The sequence below is a fragment of the Delphinus delphis genome, chromosome 1 (assembly GCF_949987515.2).
Source record: "Delphinus delphis chromosome 1, mDelDel1.2, whole genome shotgun sequence".
NCBI classification, from domain to species: domain Eukaryota; kingdom Metazoa; phylum Chordata; class Mammalia; order Artiodactyla; family Delphinidae; genus Delphinus; species Delphinus delphis.
Window position 1 is genome coordinate 83,256,090 of NC_082683.1, and position 23,750 is coordinate 83,279,839.

General features: G+C 40.1%; 1 protein-coding gene across 5 annotated transcripts in view; it reads left to right on the top strand.

Moving 5' to 3' along the window:
• The window catches only part of TLCD4 (TLC domain containing 4), a 101,135-nt gene that overhangs the window by 43,779 nt on the left and 33,606 nt on the right, over positions 1-23,750 (top strand). For 4 of the 5 annotated variants that reach the window (XM_060025985.1, XM_060025993.1, XM_060025977.2 and 1 more), the window contains 2 exons: positions 18,164-18,329; positions 22,316-22,405. In XM_060025985.1, coding sequence (XP_059881968.1) covers positions 18,175-18,329; positions 22,316-22,405 — 245 coding nt within the window. In that variant the 5' untranslated portion in view covers positions 18,164-18,174. Of the gene's footprint in view, positions 1-14,738; positions 15,157-18,163; positions 18,330-22,315; positions 22,406-23,750 lie in introns of those variants that run through there. The other variant, XM_060025982.1, reaches the window with a different exon arrangement.

Sequence of the window (23,750 nt, forward strand, 5' to 3'; positions counted from 1 at the left end):
GACGCGGGAGGGCAGGACTGGGGGTGGAGCTGTGCTGGACAGCTTTCGCCCTTGTCCTTGAGAGAGGAAAGGATGCCCCCATGCTCCTACAATCACCTCGTTGTGCCTTCTCTCCTTCCATTTGCCTTGTGAGAGGAAGAAGAGAGAGCAACATGGCGGTGGAGTAGCCATCTGTTCTCAAGGATGGCAGACAGGCTTTAGGGATGAGCTCCTTTCCCTGGCGTTGGTATCAGGCACTGGATGTATTACATCAGGGAACGCATTACATCAGGAAAGTGAAGTTAATTTTGTAAGAAAATCTAAGGTGTTTCAAGAGTGACTTTGGTGATGTTTTTTTCTCGTTGGAGATGAAAGGTAGCAAAGAAATGGAGTCCTGCTGCTCTGAGTTTGTTATTCATAGTGAGACAGTTGGAGGTGCTGTGAGCAGATCCTGAAAAGAGGGCTAAGGATAGCAAAGGGGCGTGTGTGTGTGTGTGTGTGTGTGTGTGTGTGTGTGTGTGTGTGTGTGTTTGCTCAGAACATTGGTCTGTTCAAGGAGAGAGCAGTCCTGTGGCTACATGAGAAGGGGCTTGTGAGTCACTCTAAAAGGCCAAGGTTTGTGCAAACAGCCGATGAAGAAGACAGCTGGCAGTCTGCTCAGAGCTTGAGCCGGCACGGGGAAAGGAGTCTCTGAGCAGCAGGCCCAGTAGCAAGGGGGAGGTCTGACTAGATGGAGAAAGACTTGTTTCAGGCATTTCTGGATGACAGCACAGTACAATTTTCACATTGACTCAGGGCACAAGTAAGTGTATGTGTATCTGAAACAGGTTTCATGAAACAATATGTACCCTTACTGTGCATTGTTTCTATTTTCATTTCTATTTCTACTCTATTTCTGTTTCTGTTCTGTGTTCTGCGAAACTCATCAACTATTAATGGGTCACAGTCCACTCTTTGGAAACCATTTGTCTGCTGGATGGTAAAACAGGTTGCAGTGGAGCAGCCTGGGTCTTGGGGTTGGAGACGCTGGAGGAAGTGGGGGGCACTCAGAGTGGTTGGGAGATCCCTGGACCCCTGTCGGTGGGGACAGGGGGAAGTGTGGGAGCTCATCTGGTGTCTGGAGGGTGAAGGACTCACGTTAGTGAAAGGCAGTTGGATGGGCAGGTGCAAAAATAGAACTTCCTACCAGTTCTGTCCACTTCAAAGCAAAACAGTTGGTTTTGAGGGAAAAGGAGGCGTGGAAGGAGTAAGCTTGGATTTGAAAGTAGTATCTTTAGAGCAGTAGATTTTTCTCTGTAGGTTAACTAAGAAGACAAATGGATCCAGAACTAATTGGCTGGTAGATTTAGGCCACTTTGATCAGCTGGGTAGGGAGCAAAGGGCGTCACAGTGCAGAGTGGGTGGGTAGGCAGCACACGTCTCCTCTTCCAGCTTTGAGAAGTTCTTGCAGAAGAAGCGGATGGATGTGTTGTTTCAAAACCCCATTTGCTGATCAAACTCCTTAGGAAGTTGGCTGCTTGCCTCACAGTGAATTGGAAAAGTATTCTCATTACATTTTATAAAAGGGTTTATCAAGACTTCTTTAGACATCTATTTCAAGATCTACAGTCAAACTGGAATCATCATTCATAGTCTTTGGGATTGCCAAAAAAGCTTCTTGGAGAAATAGGTGAGACAGCATCCAGCATCCTTGAGCTAATTCCACTGGCTGTGCCCTGGATGTTTATCAAGGTCAGAGTCTATCTGTAGGCCTTTGATTTCCTTTTTATAATAATTAACATCTGACTCCAATACCTAACACCCTCACCAGTGGACAAATACAACAAAGCCGGGAGGAAAACGTACACAGGTATCAGAGATCACCTGGGTTGCTTGGTTACTGCTTGCTTTTATCATCCACATTCTGACCTAGTTGGATCCTTCCTTTGACCCATCCCTGCCTTGTCTGATTTTCTTAGTTGATATATTTCCAGTGTCTGACTTCGCTGCTCCTCCACTGTCTGCTATCTATCTGATGCTTTCAATCCTGGTTTCTCTGACATCATCTCTGAGCTCCAGACGTATAGTCTCCACCTGACTGTTCCCATGGAGCCCAGGCTTGGAGCCCACGTTGGATCCCGGCCTGGGCTGTGTTGGTGTCCACTGTGACATGGCCGCTTTAGAAATAACTGATACATTGGTAGATTTATACATCGGTTTTGATTTAACTTTAAAATTTTGGGGACATGGAGAAACTATCTTGGTCAAGTTAATTTAATTAGCTTTCTTCAAATAGGCTTTAAAAAAACCTTTAAAAAGTACATTTTGAAGGCACAGAAAACTTCTCTTTGTTTGGCACAGGTTTATTTAGTGGAAGAGGAGGAAGGAGGAATTTTCATTTGATAAAAAAATTTAGAACAAATGAAAAACCGCCCTTTACAAAGTGTTTCATTTTAGGGATATAATTCCCCAAACTAGTCTTTCTCAATTAACATGTTTTGCTCTAATACATGTAAAAATTTTGAGCCAATTATGAATTTAAATGCTTTATAATTTGTTATATGCTGTTTTAAGGGCTTATAAATTCTATAGCTATGTTCCGACGGAGAAAGATTCTTTGGCTTTTCATATTTTAACAACGTGTATGAGTGTTACTGAACACATCAATTTCTTACACGCTTTGTGCAGAAATCCAGGACAAGATAAAGTCGATAGGGAGGAAGGCCAAGTTGCGGGAAGGGGAGGCCTGGCTGCTTGGAGCAAAGGCAGCATGTTTGGAGTATCCCAGTTGAGTCTCTCGGAACAAACCCTTAAGACATTAGGCATTTTGAGGATTTGAGAATGCATTATAGCCTCAAGTCTCTAAATGTTTCCTTCAGTGTTTTTTATTTTTAAATTACAAAAGTGACACTTGCATATTATAAGAAACATTACAGACAGTCAGTGTTCAAGAGAATGCAAGTTCACTTCTTCCCCTTCCCCCAGCTCCCACCTCTCGTGGCTTCACCCCCAACCTCAACCAGTTAGCAGTTTGGGGGGTATAGCTCTTCAGACCTTCTTTCTGTACAAATGCCAGAGCGTGCCAAGCTATGTATTTATGACAAATTTATCGTTTCGCAGCCTACTTTTTTCCTACGTGGTAGTATGTGATGGACATTTCTTCTGTATCCTCTTGTTCATTTCAGTGTCTGTGTAACTTGGGGTAGTGTGCCTGTACCAATATATTTAAGCATTTCCCTAGCACTGCACCTTAAGGTTGCTTCTGATAACTAATGCTATAGTTAATACTCTTGTACGTGCATCCTTTCACACTCATGTGAACTTGTTTTGAGGATAAAAGATAAAATCATTAGTATACTGTGTATTTCATAGTTCAGGTAACATAGTGCTATCAAAAAGTACATATTCTGCCATTTAATTCCCCCCAATATTTTTTTAGCAGTAAAAGCACAGCACTGGACACTGTAGGGATTTTAAAGTGGGGCAATGCACAGCCCTTGCTTACCAGAGCTCTCTCTCTAGAGTAGGGGGATTAGGCATACACACTGACTATAATATCTTTACTTTTATTTATACCCCACCTTGTTCCAAAAAAGATTAGGGAAGGCTTGCAAAGATGCATACATATGACAAGATAAAATAAACTTAGGATGAAAAAGAAAAATAAGTCAAAGGAAAATACGATGGAGGTATGAGGGCGCGTGTACTTTGAAGTACCGTTCTCTTCTTCCTGGAAGTTCTGGCTGTCAGCTTCCCAGCAGCCAAGGAAAAGAGGCAAACAATCCAGAACAAGCTTCAAGGTGTCCAGAAGAGAAACCACTTTGGAGAAGCCCATCTAGTCCTGATTCTAGGAGGTGAAACAAATGTCTCCTTTGGATTTGCATTCAGAAAATGCTGCCTTTGCAGTGGCTGGCCTTCTCAACCACATTCCTGGTAGTGTAGTACAGTCAAACCTAGTGACCTTGCTTTATGATGCATTTCATATCATGTTCCTCAGTTCTGGCCAGGGGTGTCATGCCTTGGCACTGAGCAGTGAAGGGTCATTAGGATGAGGTGTGAGTTCATGGGTTTAATCCAGAAATAGCTTTAAGAGGATGCATGACCAATGAAAACAGCAATCTGATATTGTTCCTGGATAATTTTTTTCTACAAGGTAGTAGAGAATATATAATTTTAGTGGAATTTCTGTGAGTAGAACCCATTTGCCCAAGAATACTAGGCTTGCAACTTAAAAAGCAAGAAGTGAAGTTGTTTTTGATGGCATTAATGTATTCGAACCATAGCAAAGATTGAACAAAAGGTTTTCCTTTGGGCTTCCCTGGTGGCGCAGTGGTTGAGAGTCCGCCTGCCATTGCAGGGGACACGGGTTTGTGCCCCGGTCCGGGAAGATCCTACATGCTGCGGAGCGGCTGGGCCCGTGAGCCATGGCCGCTGAGCCTGAGCGTCCAGAGCCTGTGCTCCGCAACGGGAGAGGCCACAACAGTGAGAGGCCCGCGTACCGCAAAAAAAAAAAAAAAAAAAAAAAGGTTTTCCTTTAAAATAAAAAAGAGCAAAACTCTGCACTTGATCCATGTAGGAAGGATAGTAATCTTCACATTGGTCAGCTCCACAAGTTAGAAAGGTCAGAGCCATCATTCCAAGAAGCCTTGAGGGTATCACCAGGCTTAAAATTGTTAATAGGTTATAGAATGAGTAGTTCTGGGATTAGGGGGTCTACGAGCTGGGGCCACCTGACCCTGTTTTGTAAAGCTGGGGAAAGTTCAACTTTCCTGGGCCACCTGGATCTGAGCTTCTGTAACCCCATTCACTTAAGTCTGGCCTCAGGAACATTGCCCCAGAACGTTCTTTATTACCAAGTCTATGGGCCAAGCTTAGGTATTTGACAGGACTTAACCCTGTATTTAAACATGACGTTTGTAATAAATGTTAAACTTGAGGTCACCTGAAGCCACATCAGATGTGTTTTGTGCATCATCACCTCTCTGGCCTGTGAAATGGTTCAAAGAAACACGTCACTGCATTTAGATTTTTTGGCTACCTGATAGTGTCAAACCAGATACAGAGTCAGATAAGTACCATGTTTATTGGAAAATAGTGCAGTTGGAATCAGTGTGAGGCAACAGCAGTCTTATGGGAGGAGGTCAGAAGAGAAACCACTCTCAAAGTACCCTGGGTAGGGTTTTAAGTTGCTCTTAGGTAACAGGATAAAAGTCCACTTAGACAATTTAGTAACTCCTTGGCTGTCTTCTCATTTAAGCCACCAGATTTCCCATTTGGTAGACAAGCTTCAGGGCCCCTAGGCCAAAGGTTAATAGGAGGCGGAAATGATCATATTGCTTAAGATACAGAATAGCCTATCCCTGTGTGACTTGGTGCCATTGGAGAGTCAGGTGTAACGTTTCCCCGTTAGGAAATGTGTTAGGAACGGGTGGTAATAATAAACAATATCCTTTATGGAGTGGTGTTTGGATCTATTGCTGAACGACAAACCACCCCAGCAACCTAGTGGCTTAAGACAATTTCTCATGATTCTGTGGGTGGCTGGGTAGTTACTCTGCTGGTGATAGGCTCACTCGCTCATGTGTCTGCATTCAGCTGGGGGGTCAGCGGGGCTGGAAGGTCCAGGATGGCTTGCCACCATGGCTGGCAGTTGGTATTGAGTGTTGCCTGTCAGCTGGGCAGCTTCAGTTCTCCATGTGGCCTCTCATCCTACAGTAGGCTAGACAGGCTTCTTCACACGGCAGTTTCAGGGCAATGCTCTAAGAGGGTGAAAGGCAGATGCTGCAAGGTCTTTTGCTGTGGATGGTAGGATGGCAGTGTCACATTGCAAAGGAATGTACGGTCATTAAATGATCTACCACAAGTGGCTGGATGTGCCAGGCACTGTGCTAGGTGTATTTAACTTGTCTCATTTAAGCCACATAACCGTCTTGCCCCATTGGCGTTCTTATCTCCATTTTGTAGAACTTGCAGGTCAAGAGGTCATATTCCTCTTGAGCGAAAGACCACTTGATGAATACTGGGACTAGGACTGGATTCTAGCTTGCTCTCTCTAGCCAAATGGAATTTGGCTTAAGAGCTCAGCAGGTGGGAGAAATTTGCTCAGTTGTTCTTCAGCCCCTCTAACCCATTTAATGCCGTCTCCTGTTTCCTATGGGGAGCAAGCAAAAGAGAGAAATAGGGGGCAGGCGGGCAGAGCCCTGCCTCAGTCACTTCCTTGCAACCTGAGGACTTTCTCAGAGGTAATCAGATCGACAATTTGGAGGTGAGAAGACCTCCCTGTCTCCTTAGGTCCCGACTTCCTAGGTTGCTTGGCAGGTGTCCCGTGATTCCTTAAAAAAAAAAAAAAAAAAAAAGAACAAAACATAGTTGCCCTATTATAAATTGTGTTATTTTAAGTTTATAATAGAAAAAAAACATAGTTGCAAAAATCTTGCTCTGTCCAGCTTTTCCTTGATTTCATAGTGTTGGCAGAAAGCCAAGAGATGTCCCCAGCCGAATGGCTCCTTCTGTGATCCCTCCAGGAAAGGAAGAGCAGAAATGTGGAAATAAGTACATCAGAAGCTGGTAGAGGTTGAATGCAGAACCTCTTGCCTCTTCCGGAGTCCCCCAGGTGATGTGGTGTCGCCCGGTCCCTACTTCAGCTTCAGAGCCCCTCACTCACACGGACCCCGTCTGAGGCTCAGGGAGTGTGTTGTATTTGAAATGTTGAGTTCCTTAAAGATGGGCTCTGAAATTACATAAACTTGCAGCACCTTACTTTTTATTTGTGTCAGATACTGTATTAGTGTGACCTTCTAATTACCATTGTCTTCTGGCTTAAGGCATTCTGGTTTATTCCAAATCCAGTGGCTGAGGTTGGAGCTCATAGGTTTAAAAAACAAAGACTTCTTTATGAAAGTTTTGAGTGGAGTAAGATGCTAAGAAGCAACATTTACCAAGTAAATAAAATGTGCCGTCTGTGCTTTGAGCCTTAAGACCCTAGAAAATGAAGGGTTTTTTTCTCTGTTTTTTGCCTGCCTTGGGTCTTTGTTGCTGCGTGCGGGCTTTCTCTAGTTGCGGAAAGTGGGGGCTACTGTTCATTGTGGTGCGCGGGCTTCTCATTGTGGTGGCTTCTCTTGTTGCGGAGCACGGGCCCCAGGGCTCAGTAGTTGTGGCGCACGGGCTTCAGTAATTGTGGCACGCGGGCTCTAGAGAGCAGGCTCAGTAGTTGTGGCACACAGGCTTAGTTGCTCGGTGACATGTGGGACCTTTCCGGACCAGGGATTGAACCCGTGTCCCCTGCATTGGCAGGCGGATTCTTAACCACTGCTCCACCAGGGAAGTCTGAAAATGAACTCTTGAATTTCCTAAGGGGAGAATTCTTCAGTGGGTTGGGAGCTGGGAAAGAAGGGCTTTTTTCATTACAGCCACACTTCTTGTTAGGCATTATAAAAACAAATTCCAAGCCAGGAGTCAGTGTAAAATGAAATAAAAAATTTAAAATAAGAACAACAAAAAAGTTGCCATGACAGATTAACTATATTAGATTTCATTTGATTTATTTTTAAGTTAATAGCTAGAACATGTAAAACCTATCAGTAAATGTAAGCTAGGAGAATAAGAATAAAAGTTTTGTTAAGATTCTAATTAAAAATACCTATAATAGGAGGGAGAATTGATAAAGTGTGGTAGGCAATTAAGGCGAAACATTATTTCTCGAAAGAGCAGGAATTCTCAGGGAGGGTTTAAGGAGATGGGATAACCCCTCACCCTTGTTTTGTCAGAACCTCTTGGTGGGGACTCTGGGCTATGTGAAAAACATATGTCAAGAAACCTTATCCCCCCACCCCCTGCCCAGAAAACAAACTATAGAAAGGAGACTTACAGAATCTTCTTGACTGGTAGGAATAAGCAGAACATATACTGAGAAAATATTGTGTGATGCAGGAGGGGTTGGGGGAAGCTTTGGGATATGAACATATGAATTAGAGAGATCAGAGATTCCTAGAAGGCATTTAGCATAGGATGTAAAGGGACAGGATTATGAGAGATAAAAGGGAAATCTTGTATAAGGAGATAGGTAACAATATGAGCTAACTGTCAAAACAGTTCTCTGAGTTGCGGTACAAGATGGGACCACCCCAGAGCCCCTGAGTGAGGGCGTTTCTTGCTGGGGGTAGATGACTCTTACAGCCCGTTTGGGGAACAGAGTTCGCTCCTTCCTGTCCTAACCCACTCTGATTGTAATTACTACGTAGAATTGTGGGGAAAATAAGGGCCAGTTAGAAATGACTATTTAACCTTAAATGTTTCATTCTTTGTTTTCATCAAACAATCGATAATCCAAAAAAATTGTTTCAGGGGAGTATCCATCGCCAAGGTCTGTAACAGGCGGAATCAAACAGTTTAACTTGAATCCTGTTATATGCTCTTGGAAGAGAAAGGGTTGAAAGTATGGGAAAAATATAAAGGACACCCTTATTCAGAGTTTAGGATCTTAACTGACAGGGAAGAACCATGGAGAAATCTTTTCTATAGTAATGAGCAATTCTTTGTTGAATCTTAAGTAACATCATATCACCGAGAGAGGGAGTGTAACTTAATCATATTAATGTAGGGTTCCTTAGCCTTTCCAGGTTTAGACTTCATTTCTTTCCATTTGCTTCAGTTTAAAAAGCAGCACCATGAATACTGGAGGATTTATAGAAGTTCGGTTGACATTTATGCCGCTGGCTTCCTTTAGACTTCTACTCTAATGCTAATGGTTCTCGAGCTTGATGCTCAGAAAAGAAAAAGAGGTGGAATTCTCCTAGCTTTTTTTCATAGAGCTCTCAACGCAGAATTAACAACAACAATGAAAAATAAAAACGGTGAGTGTAGTTAGCTGAAAACTTTGTACACATTTGATTAGATGCTTAAATTTTTACATGAATGAAAAGTCAAAAGTGGGTGGTATGATGAGTTATTCTTTACTAAGGGGTTTTAACGTCTCTGGTTAATTATTGACATTTCATGAGCATTGAGAAAGATGATTGCAATGATTTCATACCACCCGTATGAAAATGCAAGTAAAACCAGAATGGGTGGGGAGCAGGTATTTTTCTGGTAGGGTTTTTGTTTGTTTGGTCTGGTAAATATCTCATTTTCTCTAGTCACGTGTTCATTTACAAATGATTTACAGTTTGCTAGTAGAGACTTTTAAAAAACTTTTACGTGTTAGGGCTACTGACATGGTAGATAAGTTCAATAAATAAGTACATCTGTAATTGATGAGAGTATGAAAATACAGTGCAAATTACAGTTAAATATACACATGAAGTCTTTGAACATATATCACACGTTGTAAGGAGTTTGGCATAGACAAACCAAATATCATACCGCTGTGGTCTGAATGTTTGTGACCCACCCCCACCAAAATTCATGTGTTGAAATCCTAACCCTCGAAGTGGTGGTACTGGTAGGTGGAGCCTTTGTGGGTGATTAGATCATGAGGGTGGAGTCCCCATGAATGGGATTAGTGCTCTTGTAAAAGAGATGCCACAGAGCTTCCTTGCCCTTTCGGCCATGTGAAGTCTGTGACCTGGAAGAGGGCCCTCACCCAACCATGCTGGTACGCTGATCTCAAACTTCCAGCCTCCAGAACGATGGGCAATAAATTTATGATGTTTATAAGCCACTCGGTCTGTGGTATTGTGTTACAGCAGCACAAACGGAGTAAGGCACACACTCAATGTTATTTCATTTATAACATTGGTGCTCTTAGCTTTGGGATATTTGGAGGTGAGAATCCTTTTGCAGTGAATATGTGTTCATACTATACTACTAGGGTTGTCAATTTAGAAAATTTTTCTTTCTAGTGTTCTGATTATACTGGTAAAATGAGGGACCTGTGACTGATCAGGTACTAGCAGAATGGAAAACACGTGTAAGAATACGAATGTCTGTTGTCATCATTATTATATTTCATAGACATTTATTGAGCACATGCTGTGTGGCGGGCACTGTGTTAGGTATGGGGACACCATGGTGGGGGGGAAATGTTTGTGTTTCCCACCCTCATGGGGCTCACATTCCTCTGGGGGAAGGAGATGTTCATTTAAATTGCAGCTGTAAAGGAGAGGGACATGATGCCATGTGAGCAGACCGGGGCGGGGGGTGGGGGGGGGATTGCTCCCAGAAGGCTTCCCTGAGGAAGTGATGATTGACCTGAGAGCTGAGGGGCCTGAGCGTTACAGTGGGGGATGGAGGGGCGGGGTGGGAGTCGGGGGATAGCTTATGCAGAGGCCTTGTAGAGGGAGGGAACATGGCATCTTTAAGGGTCAGAAAGGCCACACTAGCTGGGGTGCAGCAAGCGAGGGCAAGTGCCACTTGAGGCTGGGGAGAGCAGGGCCCTCATCAGAGGACTAGGCAACCAGTGAAGGTTTAAGTTGGGAGTAGGTGGGGAGGTGGCATGACCAGAGACAGCTTTTAGAGCCAATTCCCTTGGAGTCCTCCAGTCTGTTCTCTACACTAAGGAGGCCAGTTTGGAGACAATTCAGAAAAGTGGTGGTGGCAGCTTGAGGAAAATGGATGTTTCTGAAAGCTGCTTAAGAAGGGGAAGGATATGGTGGCTTAGCAGGAGGGTGCAGAAAGCAAGTTATCGGGGACGGCTCCTAGGTTTCTGGCTGTCACATGGGGGGTGTACAGTGGTACCATTCACAGAAATGAAGAACCTGCAAGAGGACCAGGTTTAGAGATTAGGCCATGAGCTTGGTTTGAAATGTGTTTGAAATGCTGTGTGGTGCTGACAGCTAGGCAGTTGGCCATACATGTCAGGAGCTCAGAGAGGAGACCTGGGATGGAGATTAAAACTTGAGATATTTCTGCATGTAAGTGGTAACCGAAGCCACAGGTATAGGTGAAATCACACAGGAAACAAGTAGAAGAGAGTCTGGGACTGAGGCTTAGGGAATTCTGCTCCTCAGTGTCTGGGCAGAAGAAGAAGTGTGATGTCATGGAAACACAGGGAAGAAAGTGTTTCAAGGAGAAAGTAGTCAGTGGTGTCTAATGTTGCTGAGATGTCAGGTGACACGAAGGCCACACATAGAAGTCATTGCTGACCTTAGCAATAGCTATTTCAGGGGAGCGACGAGGGTGGGGACAGGAATGAGGTGGGCTGAAGAGTGAGAGACCTGGGAAATGATGATAATATGGAAAAACCATTCTAGAACTTTGTCCTTAAAGGCGGGGGGGAGGGAGAGAGGGCAAGAGGCTATACTGGAAAAGAGATATAAAATTGAAGAAGAGGTGGTGGGTCTGTTGATTTTTTTTTTTTTTTTTTTTTTTTTTTTTTGCGGTACGTGGGCCTCTCACTGTTGTGGCCTCTCCCACTGAGGAGCACAGGCTCCTGATGCGCAGGCTCAGCGACCATGGCTCATGGGCCCAGCCGCTCCACAGCATGTGGGATCTTCCCGGACCGGGGCACAAATCCGTGTCCCCTGCATCGGCAGGCGGACTCTCAACCACTGCGCCACCAGGGAAGCCTGATTCTTGTTTTTACTGGGAACTTGAGCCAGTTTAAAAGCCAATAGAAAGGTCTAGTTGAGGAGAGAATAAAGGATAATGGGGAAGAAAAGTTTCCCAAGAAGGCCAGAGAGGATGGCTCCAAAGTGCACAGGTTAGGTTGTCTTGAGATGGGAGGACAGGTGGGTAGTTTGAATGGTTGATAATATGATATTGAGACTTTTCATATGTTGGCTTCTATTTTTTGTGAAGTAGGATGGGGGTTATCTGTTGAGAGTGGGGCTGGATGGTTGGAGGTTTGAAAAGAGTAGGGGCAACTTGGAAATTTAATTGTGGAGCGTGAAAGGATTGGTTGGCGAGGGCAATGTGTTAGGAGTGCAGGGCAGAGTTGAGAGCTGTTTGATCCCACTGTAATTTCACACTCACCAGTATATGACTGGTATAAACTTTGGTATATGACTTTTTGCAACAGTGCTCCGACTGTGCTTGCCTTGTCACTGAGTAAATTGTTGGGCCTGTCCTCGGTTGGAGTTTCACCGGCTCTTGGCAGTGGAAAGGGGATGTGGGGTGTTAGAAAGACTGTTATTAAAATGATGTGCTCTAGGATCTAAGCTGATTAAAGAGGGAAGTAAAAAGAGAAAAGGGCTACTGAATTGAGGAAAAACTGAGAGGCCAATGTAACCTGAGAATGTTGTAATACTGAGCACACTTGAAGGAAAGGTCAACAAGGAGAATTCTAGAAATGTTATTTTGGAGGCAGAAAAATGATGGGTAAGGGACAGTAAAGGTCCATGAATGGTTGAGGTGGCATGGAAGGGGTACCATTCCAGATGAAGATTAAGGGACTGAGTTGTTAAGGAAACCTGGGCCTTCTACATATATAGGAAGTCATTCAGGATAATGGCAGGGCTTGAGGACCATAAGTGAACCAGGACCAAAGTCTTTGAAAGGGAGGAGATGTTCAGGAGGTTGGAATATGATATCAGTGAGAAGAGGGAGAAGGTGGTATAACTGAATAGCAGGACCAAAGCACCCTGCGTGTTTATAGGAGGTGAGGGAAGGGAGGAGTAAGCCCTGAAGGGAAGCATGAGAGCAAAGAGCCTGTAGGGCCACTCCTGACACTGAAGGATGAGGGCCTAGGCAGCCACTAGCTGAGAGGCTGCAGAAGAAGAGGGGTGTCTTCAGAGCAGGCCGAGGAGAGGCCAAGCATAGAGCACTGTTTTCTGGGTGGGGAGCCCAGTCCCAGGGGACCAGTGGAAGCATTTGGGAGGTAGAGGGGGTGATGGGCTGGGTCAGGTGGCTGGGAAGGAACGTTGGAGCATGACAGGGATAGTCCAGTGATGGAGGCTAGATCTCTGCAGTGGGGCTGCCTACATTTTGAGTGTTGACTAATGTAAGGGGGATGAGTTAGAGGCATAGGGCCTAGTGGCCAGAGAATGGTCTTGTTTCCCTGGGCTGGAGTGATGACAGGCCCAGAAGTTGCATGTCTTGCATGCTGCTGGAGGTGGTCGATGGTGGAAGGAGAAACAGTACTCCCGAGTGTGCACCCCATGCCAAGTACTGTTCTAAGCGCCCAGCGTTCTGTGGTTTATTCCCCATGTCAGATTAGTACTGTCGTTATCTCCATTTTCCAGATGAAGAAACCAAGGTGCAGGTAAGGCAAGGCAAGTTACTTGCCCCAGGTCACACAGTGAACAAGTGGTGGAACTGAGGTTCAAACTCAAGACTGTAACAGAGCCTGTGTACTTCCCAACATGTCATACGTACTTAATATTTTCTTACATGCCTAACTTTGATTTTGTAAAACATAAGTGATAGACTGTTGAAAAGCTAGTGTAATATTTAATACAAAATTATCTTTTTAGATGCCACAATTAAGTTCAGTCCTAGAATCCCAGAATCTTACTTTGCAAGTGCTCTAAAGGTTAGACTAGTGCCCAACCCCTTTGCAGACCAACCCTCCCTGTGGTCAGTTTACCACTTCCATGACAGATGCTTGGGCACTTCTAAATTGTTAGAAAGGTCTTCCTTAAATTAAGCTGAGCTCTTCCCTTTCTGTAATTTTTGCCCATGTGAGCCATTTAGAGTGGTGCAGAGTAAGTTCCCTCTTTCACTTTTCCACATGACAGTTCTTCAGATGTCCGAAGAATGCCCTTCAGTCCTCTCTAAGTAATCTTGTTCCCAAGCTGACATTACTCAGCCCTTCAACTCTTCATGATATGATATGGTTTCTAAAAATCACCATCTTAGTTACCCTGCTCTAAAGGTACTTTGACATGTGATTAATTCAGAGTAAAATGGGACTGATACGTGTCTTGATCTATACTCTTTGTAAGTGGTTCTGAGGTTTGTTTTTTGTTATTAGTATCTTCATTACATTATTATTTCTTGTTGGTTTGTGTAAATTAAAATGCTAATATTACGTGTATGTGTGCGTGTGTGTGTGTGTGTGTGTGTGCGTGTGCGCGTGCATGCGCATGTGTTATATAGCTATTATGCTAAGTCTTATACTTGGGTATTGCCTTTTAAAAATTTATTCAGGTTTTTATCTTTCTGATTGGGATTCATTATTTGAGCTTCTGAAGATCATTTTGAAACCTGATTCTGTTAACTGATTATATTAGCTATCTTTCCCAGCTCTGTGTTATATGCAGATTGAGTAAACATATAAATATTTGTAAAAATATTACTGAAAGAGACCAAAAAGAGAGAACCTTATGGGCTATCGCAGGAGATATTTCTCAAGTCTCTTTCAGATCATTGATCTAAATGCTGGTTCTAGTTTTTCAGCTAACTCTAGATTTACCTAATTTTGTTATCCAGCCACATTTCTTTGTGTTATTAATAAGGATCTCATGAGAAACTTTCAGAACTTTCCTGGAATCAAGTTGTTCTTCATTTGGTATTCTTCAATCTACAAGGATTTGGCAGTCAGTTAATTATGTGAGTAGGAAATAGGAAGGAGACCAGGATGACTGAGCTGTTCTAGATTAAAGGTGAGGAGGTGTTTGCGGGTGATAGTATCATCCTCTGAGATATGGAACCCTGGGGGGAGGACTGGTTTGGGGTTAAGTTCAGCTTGGGTCATGTAGAGCGTGTGGGCCTCCAGGATACCCTTACGGAGCCACCCAGAGGGTAGCTGACCATCCAGGACTGGTACATTGGGAGATGGTGGGGTTTGGTTGCACACAATGTAAACCATGTTGAATGTGTGGGGCATACACCCCAGCAGAGCCTGTAATGTGCAGAGAAAAATTCTGGATTGGGGCGAGGGGAGGTAGTAACATTGCCATCATCAGGAGTTTATGCTTGATGGCCTCCATTTTTTGGTGAAATGGGAAGAAACCTCATCTATTGTAAGACAGGGAGAACTGGAGATTTGTGAGCAATGAATATTTGGAGTCAATGTGGGAAAAAGGAAAGGGATGGGAAAAGGACTGCTAAGCATGTGTAGGGCATTCTTCCTAGCTCCCCCTTCCTCGCTGCCCTTAAAGACAACCACATAAGACCTTTTCCCCCTGTATTTAAGGATTTTTACTGCTAATCGGTACATCAGTGGTTCTTCCCTGGAAGTTGTATCAGAACGTGAAGGTTGTGTATGTGTATTGATGATTGGAGGTGACATTGGTGATTCCAACACACTCCCTAAGGAATCCCTTGTGCTATAAGGAGATAATGAACATGGGGAAATGAGAGTAAAGGTTGTATTCCCAGGTCAGTATTTCTAGAGTCACCTGGTGGAACTGAATCTTTAGGGGTTTCAACCTTAAAGCATCTTGTTGGGATTTTACTAGATGAGAAGATGTTCTCTTGGTTTAGCTTGAGTACCTTCAGATATCTCCTCACTGTTTATACGTCTTCTCTGCTGGGTATTTATTCCCAGGAAAGCAGGGAGTGCCCCCCCTTAGCACCATGAATTTACCACTTTATGTGGGAGTGATCAGTTTCTTGCTTCCTTACTAGCCCATGAGCATGTCTCCCATTTTGTATTCTGAGTCCCAGCACAGTGCCTGGTATGTGGCGGACTCATGACAGGTATTGGGTGAACTGTTGGCTGAAGTAAAGACTGAATCAGTCTGGCTGGGCTGTTTCCAGTGGTCCTCCTTCTGGGAGTCCTCCTGGAGAAGGGCCCTCACAAGCTGGTGGTTAAGAGGCATCCTTCAAACCTTTTCATGGTTTTCTCTACCAAGAAACCAACTTGAATTAAAGTTTATGGAAACCATCTTGTGGGGAAAAGTACGAACATCCTTTGTATTCAGGAAGCCTCTGGAAGAGTTTCTTTGGTGTCCATAATTCCTGGGAATCAGGATGGGCTAATTAAATTTCATGTCTAGACACTCCCCTTGTAAATTGGCACAGAAATATTTCCCACTTCTGTTCTGGCTGCTGTGTTCTAGGATAGTATCCAAGCCTTCTGCCAGCTACTAGCCATATGTAGAGGTGTATGAACCAAGTCTAATACTTTTCTACTTTTACTGTGTATTCCTCTACTTAATAATCACTAAACTCTAAAAGGCCCTTAATTTGTGTCAGTAATGAGCATTATTTGGTTTTATCCATTTTCACCATTTTCTTGCCTGATTCAGTGAATGAACAGGGGCAGTTGCTTCCTACCGGAAGCTTTGGTTTTCTGGGAAAAATTTTTTTTAATTCCTTAGATTAGTCCCTGACTTGGCATGACTGATGAAGCAAGCAGCTGTTTAATATGAAGCAAAGCTGGGAGTAGAACAATTTAATTAACTTCTGTCTGTTGAGCCTTTAAAGGAAGCCATAACTTGAGTATGTGGAGCTTTTTAGTTTTAAATGGAACATTTTTGCAGAGAGAGAGTCTCAACATGTACCCCCCAAACTCTAGTTAACTGAAAGTCCGTTGAAAATATAAGATACCCAGTATAACAAAGACTTAATAAAAACTAAATTTTTTTAGGAATGAGGAATTTAATAGTGAATTGTTTGATTTTTTAATGTATTGCTTAAATTAACAATTCATGAAATGGATAATGTTGCATGATACCTACTATGTTTTATAACATAACTTTTAGCAAACATTCATGAAATAAATACTCATTGTATACATTGAATTTTAACTGAGGTAAATAAGCAGCTCTTGCCTAGCCACCCTCCATAACCTCCCGGGAACACACAGAACCCTTCAGGACAAATCATCCTCACATTTAAGATTAGATTCTCCACTCACTACTGGTTACTGGTTTCATTGTCTTTGTTTATCTGCCCACCTGGCATGCAGATCCTTGTTTGCTTAATCTTAGAAAAACATTTTCCTTTTTACATCTCACTTAACAAACTACAGTGATGTTTAATTTATGTATAAAACTTACTTTTATGTATTATTTTGTTAATATTAAACCTAGGTTAAAGACCAAGATAGGTTAAAATTAAATTTTGTAATGCCCAATAAACACATGTTGAATTAAAAACAATTAAATGAGCAATAAAGTTAATGGAATCTCACAGAGGAGAATTGTGATATCAATATTTTTACTGTGCACACACAGCAGAAAAAAAGAATGAGGAAAGAATTCATTACAGACACATAAATTCTGTCAGAAGAGGCCCTGTGGGAGACTGATTCTTATTATGATATCCTGGTTGGAAGGGAATGAAGTGGGGTTATTGCTAGTGCAGTCAATGATGTGGTTTTTCTCTAGTGAATTGGCTTCAGTAGGTGACTTTATTTCTTCACATTAGGCAGCTGGAAATATGTATTGATTCATTTCCTTTTCATTTGAGGGTCAGCTCTATCAAAGATGGAGCCGTAAAAAAAAAAAAAAAGATGGAGCCGTAGAAATGCTGTATTTGCTGGATATGAGCAAATGCTTCAGTGTCTTTTTTTTTTTTTTTTTTTTTGGTCTGAATGTTCCTAAGATTTTTAGGAGCCAGATAAAGTTTAGCTCAATGAGATAGAAAACATACTTTGAACGTGTATATATGCATATTACCATTCTTTGCGCTAACTCTATCCTTAAAACTTGGAGCTCTTTTATAAAAATGTTTTCTTTTAGAGATAAAAATCCATGGAGGATTTTTGGTTCAAGGATATCTGTGATTGCAAAATATTTTTTTAAAAGTTAAATACTAAAAAAAAAAAAAAGTTAAATACTAATTTAAGCAGTAACAATGGTATGATTATTTCCAAGATGGTATTATTCTCCTTAAACTTTAAATGTTTGTCACACTGTACAATTATTTTTTCTTATATAATTGGTTTTTGTTTTGCTATAGCAGATAATGTTAGTTCTATTCTTATTTTGGCTTAATTGTTTCTTAGAAATTATCTAACCAACTTTCTTTTATAGATGAGAAAATTGAGGCATAGAGAAATCAGGTGATTTGTCCTTAGTTTAATTAAAAATATTACTAAAAGAATACCTTCAGTTATAGTACTTGAAATTCCCTCTTAGTGGTAAACTCTAGACCTAGGTAATTTTGAATATCATGATGTTAAATTTGTCTCCTGACATTTATAATATTGAAATCATTAAGATAATAGATCTTCCCCTCTTTTAAGTACAAATATGAGATACATGACAGATAGCTGGTAAAGGCTTAAAATTCATATAGTTTCCTTGTATTCTTACATTTGTGTGAAATTAAAATAAATCACTAAAAATACAACCACATACTCTTTTAAAATTAAAAATTAATTTAGGTGTATTATGAGCAATTTAAAGGATTTTATAGCCAACATTTCTCTTAACAGGTTGAAGAAGTATGGATACCAACACCATATTGGTCATCAGCGCTGGTTTTACCAGCTTTTTCACCTTTCAGCTTCTTTTCCACTTTGTAAGTTATTGGTTTTCAGCAAAAGTTTCTCCAGGTTTTAATAATCTCAACTTCGAAAAGAAGATTGAATGGAACTCAAGGTAAAGCATACGAAATGTAAATGACTGATTAAAAAATACCTAGTCTTTTGAAATAAAATTATGCATTTAAAATATTTCCAAAAAGTCTTTTTCATTTAGGATCTAACAAAATCTTAGGTCAAATTTTTTTATTTGACGTTAGGAATAAAAGGAAAGACAAGTAGATAGATCTTATACAAGAAAAAATTTTCAATTCTTATTCTGAAAGATGTTAGGAAAAATTTATTTAACTGTCTAGGGAAGTGTTAAGTAGACTCTGGCAGACTGTGGTGGAAGGCACTGTTTTGCATTCTCCTCTGAAATATTTATGATAACAAACACATGTTCTTTGGAAATGGTAACAGAAGTAACATTAGTTGGGGCTGTGAGTAGCCTATATATAGTATCAGGCTGGCTTAGCCCAACCTAGGACAGTTAAACACTACACACCGAAGAACCTGGTGCACGGTTAGCACATGTCTCTCTTTTAATGAACTTTTCATTTTAATTCATAGCCCTCCAGAATCTGTTCTTTTGTTATGTAATTCTAAAGTAAAAATTGCTTTTTAGATCTTTTAAACAAAAGAGTAAATGGAAAACGGATAAGACATCTAAGGATATAGAAACCTGCCAGAGTTTTAATTAGTTGGTTTGCGAATTTTTTGTGTATGTGCAACTCATTAATCTCTCACAAGGTTTCAAACACAGACGGACTCTGACAGCTTCACTTGCTTTAGAGCATTTCAGATGCCCAAACACCTCTGTGCATTTGCAAACCTCAGTGAATTAGAGCAGCTATGGGATACTGTTTATTATTGAAGTTAATGCTAACTATAAAATGAACTCAGCAGATCTCCAAAATTGCTATAATTATTTTTTCATTGAAATTTCCTTTCGGAATTAAAAACTTCTGCCAAAGTCTATTTATTTGAGAATGGTCATATGTGACCTGAAATGCCCTATCTATTTGAGCCAAATTGTTTTACAGGCATTCACTTTTGTAACTCAGACTGTGAAGAAGACTAGTTGTTTTCTTCTGCACCTTACACTGATTTGTCTGGTTCATACATGTTATAGCTCTTCTTCCCAAGAGTGAGAATTATTTCTCCATATATTTTTGAAAAGTAAGAGGTATGATTCTTTTGTCTAAACAATAGCACAAAAGTATTGTTCAAATGTGGATACAAAAGATACTAACCACTATTTTGTAAAACCATTTCTAACATGAAGATAGAATAGTTGGGTAAGAGAAGGAAAGGGATATGGAGGGGGACATTCATTTTCTACGACTAAATTTTGAACTGTTTTCATTTCCATTTCAACATGGTTAAGGTAGGTAAAGGCATTTGAATCTTGGCGAGCTGCAAGCCAAAGAAACAGGGAGGGTACAGATAGATAGAAGCAAAGGTAAAAATGAAATGAAATGATGCAATTGAGAAATACTTTGCATTATTCAGTCTTATTATGACTGCCATTCTATGAGACATGGAATCACCATTTGGGAAACTGAGTTCCCATTTGAAAAAGGAGTCTGGGATTATATGATTCATTATGCTATTCAAATACTATTATGCTATGCTATTTTCTCTCAAATTTACTCCTGTTTCCCACTCCAGCTTGCTTTACATGGGACTTAAACTGTGAGGTGGAGAGTGCAAAGAAGGGAAAACAGTTGGCTTCTTTTTGAATACACATATATGTCTTGAAATCCAGATTCCAGTCTTAAAACAGACAGATCAACACAACCCACATTAATTCTCTCTAGTAATCAGGAAAGAGTCTCTGAACGATGAGTGGCTCAAATCGTCTAGTAGTAAAAGGACAGAAGGCAGAAAAGCTCTCCAGAAAATTCACACCTGAGAGTAACAGTTGAATTAATAAGTGAGAAAATCTTATACTTAATTGTTACTTTTTCTGCAAACATACATACTTATAGATGTTATTAACATTATATAATTAAATAAATTTCTTATTTCCACTTGCTTTCCTATGGCATGGAAAGTCCTTGTTGTGCTGAAATATTCCTAATTTTTAAATCTGCTTCTTCAAAATATAACCCTTTTGTCTGATTGAGCTATGTAATTTCTGTTGGTAATACTCATACTACTTGCGAGTGATTACATCAGTAATTTTAAAGTGCTATTCTAAAATTGTCATTACTTCCTTAAAAAAAAAGAAGCCAACAAACATTCCTTTTTAACCTTCTTTAAACAAAATTGAAATATTTTATCTTGGTGTTTTTTTTAAGACCCTGAGGAATATACATTATGCTTTGCCGGGAATCTGATTTTAAAGAATGAAATATGAAATTTTCACTAACAGAAGTTTCTGAATGTATAGACTTTAATACAGAATAGCATGTAAGCACAGGGTGTTTGTTTCTCCTCTTCATTATAGTGGGAGCTATTTGATCCAAGTAACATGTAACTTTTCTCTCGTGAATTATATGCCATTTCCATCAGCTGAGGGCTTGTAATTCTTCCCTTTTACCATATAGCATCTCAACAGAGTAGGGAATTTGAGGCCTGAGTATCAGGAACAAAAATTCAGATATTTTCCAAAAGGAAACTTTTTGATAGAAGGTTACTAAGCCAACAGGTTAGTAAAAGGTTATGCTTTTTCCTTTAATAGAATTTTTGAATGGCAACAGAAAGCTGGTTGTCTGATTATTTAGATGGCATGTTTTACTTGAGATCAAGGAACTTACATTTTTATCTTGCTATGTTCAAATGGAACACAGGTGTGCTTGGCGTGAAAATTCCAGACTTGTAAACCAGGTTAATTGGGTTAATTATCACACTTCAAAATGTATTTTGGTATTACAAAGGACTCAGTGCCTTTAAATTAGTGAGACTCTTTGAGCATTTAAAATATGATTTGATTTAATTTGATATGTTTACTTAGGACCACATCATATATTAGATCAAGTATATTGATTTTTCAAGTTACAATGAGACTTTTTAATATCAAACTTTGTATTGGTTGATATATTTCACTTACTTTTAAAGATTTGGGTCATATTGTAGAGAGATTCATTGCATACCAATTAATTTCTAAAGAGAAAACTTTGCTATTCCTCTCATCCTTTGTTCTAATGAAGAGAAACTTCATTACTCATAAACTTTTTCATTATGTGAGTAAGCATATAGTATCCTGTATACAGTTCTTTAAGTAGGATATCATAGAACTTGCATATTGGTTAAGTCATTAAATTTTTAGCAAGATATGTTCATAGAAACTGATGTTTTTCAACTAAAAGTTATTCCTTCTATAAAGAAAATGCCACGTGGATCATGTGAACATTTTGTTTTCACTTGGGCATTTCTTTTAAAAACAGATTTTTTCTGAAAAAATTCATGGTCCTCCATTTTTCTATTTAGAAGTGATTTCATAATAATGATGAGACACTAATAATAGCCACCTTAGCTTTCTCACAGATTTGTTACAAGAATCAAGTACAATAATGTGTGTATTAAAACTGAAATTTCCAAGGGAATACATTTTCATTTCATGATCCATTCCAATTCTGATCCATGAATATGGAGTTCATGGAGTTAAGGAGTTAAGGCTATATGGAGTTAAGGCTAGTAGATTTGGAAGTCATTCCTAACTGATTGGAGCAGGAACTAATCCCGCAGTGATGCTGCTGGGGATGGAGCAGGGTGCAGGGTAGTGTGCTTACCAAATGCCATCTGTTTGCACAACACTCTGTCAACTGGTTCATCAGATATGCTTCTGCTTTAGACCCTTTAATCAATAAGTGATTCATCATTTGTCTAGCAGGAAATTGTAGACCTGGGCATCTTTCTTGTTATTGATTCCAAAGTAAAGTTGTGGCCCTTGGATTTCTAAATAGCAATTTTGTATTATATTCTCAGATGTACTCCAATCCTATATTTAAATGCTTCCACATTTAACTTCTTCAGAGTGTTAAATGACTTGCCAGAATTAGTTAAAATTTATTGCACAGATTCTAAAATCTTTGTGTCTATTTCATCTCATTGCAGGGTAGTGTCTACGTGTCATTCTTTGGTGGTTGGGGTTATTGGCTTGTACATATTCTTGTTTGATGAGGCTACTATTGCTGATCCACTTTGGTAAGCTGTTTCTTTCCAATATAGTCAATTTGATTTATGTTTTGATTTTAATTATTAATAAGAACATCTCTTTACTTTAAAACAAAACATATTGATGGTGTATGGTTTGTTAAAATGCTTGTGTTCAGACATATTTCAGCAAGGTGCATTAGAATGATTTATTTTAGATTTAATACAAATAATGAGGGCATTTTGCATTAGTATTGCAATTATTATCCAAAACAGGGAGAATATGATTATTATGTAAGCGTTTATACCGTGTTAGTGAGTGAAATCAAGTTATTGTGAACACTGTTCTGAGTAAAAATAAGTTATTATTGAGATCGGATAGTCAGATAGATAGGATAGACTTAGTCTTTAAATTTATGTTTGACCCATCATTTGATATCAAAGATAGGAAAATGAGAATTATAGATGTCCATGTGAGAGGGATTTAGTACCACATGAGATGATTTGAAGCACGAGTAATAATTGTGTTTAGCCATAACACGATAATTTGTAAGATGATTCTTTTTTAAGAATTTAAATGTCATTCCAATGAAAGAAGTTTTACAAACTGTACTTCCTGGCATTATATGAGAAGACTTAGTTCAGTTTAGTTTGAGGGATTGGGAGTGTTTTGAAAAAGCACTGCACAGGGATGTGATAGACGTGGGTTCTGAGGGATGTGGGGTAATTTGACCAGGTCTTTTGACCATCTCTATTTGACTGCAATGATGTTGTTTTTTATTCATAAATATGGAATTATGCTGGTCAGAGTTATACCAGTATTCATACATTTTCACTGAGAAGATATTTTTCAAAGTGAATTAATTTAGTGAATTTCATTCCTTGACCAAGTTTTAATGTGCTCTACCTAAACAATTGCTACTTTTTTTTCATATTTTTATTTTACCCACATGATTGTCAACAGAACCAGTTGTTTTGGGAAGTAAATTTTATAACAAAGATTTGATTCGTTGACCAATTTGTCCTTATCAAATTTTTACCTATTATATTTTTTGATATTTTAACATTTTCTTAGATACCATAACTTATTCCAGGTCCAATTTTCCTGGATCATATTTACAGATCAAAATTTGTAAAGAAGACATGACTTCTACTAAATATTTCCACTTGTAGTTTACCTGTTGTCAGTTTTATTTTATGTTCATTTTACCAGTAGTTCACATTAAAAGTCAGATAAAGGACTGATCATTTGTATCTGTTTCTTGGAGCCAAGAGCATGAGCAGGGCCAAAGTGTAGGATCTTGATATGTGTAAGGGTCGAAACAGCAGTATTAAATTGTTCTGTTCCGATCAATTTCTAACTTGTGATAACAGGCAAATCTCTCCAGTCCTCAGT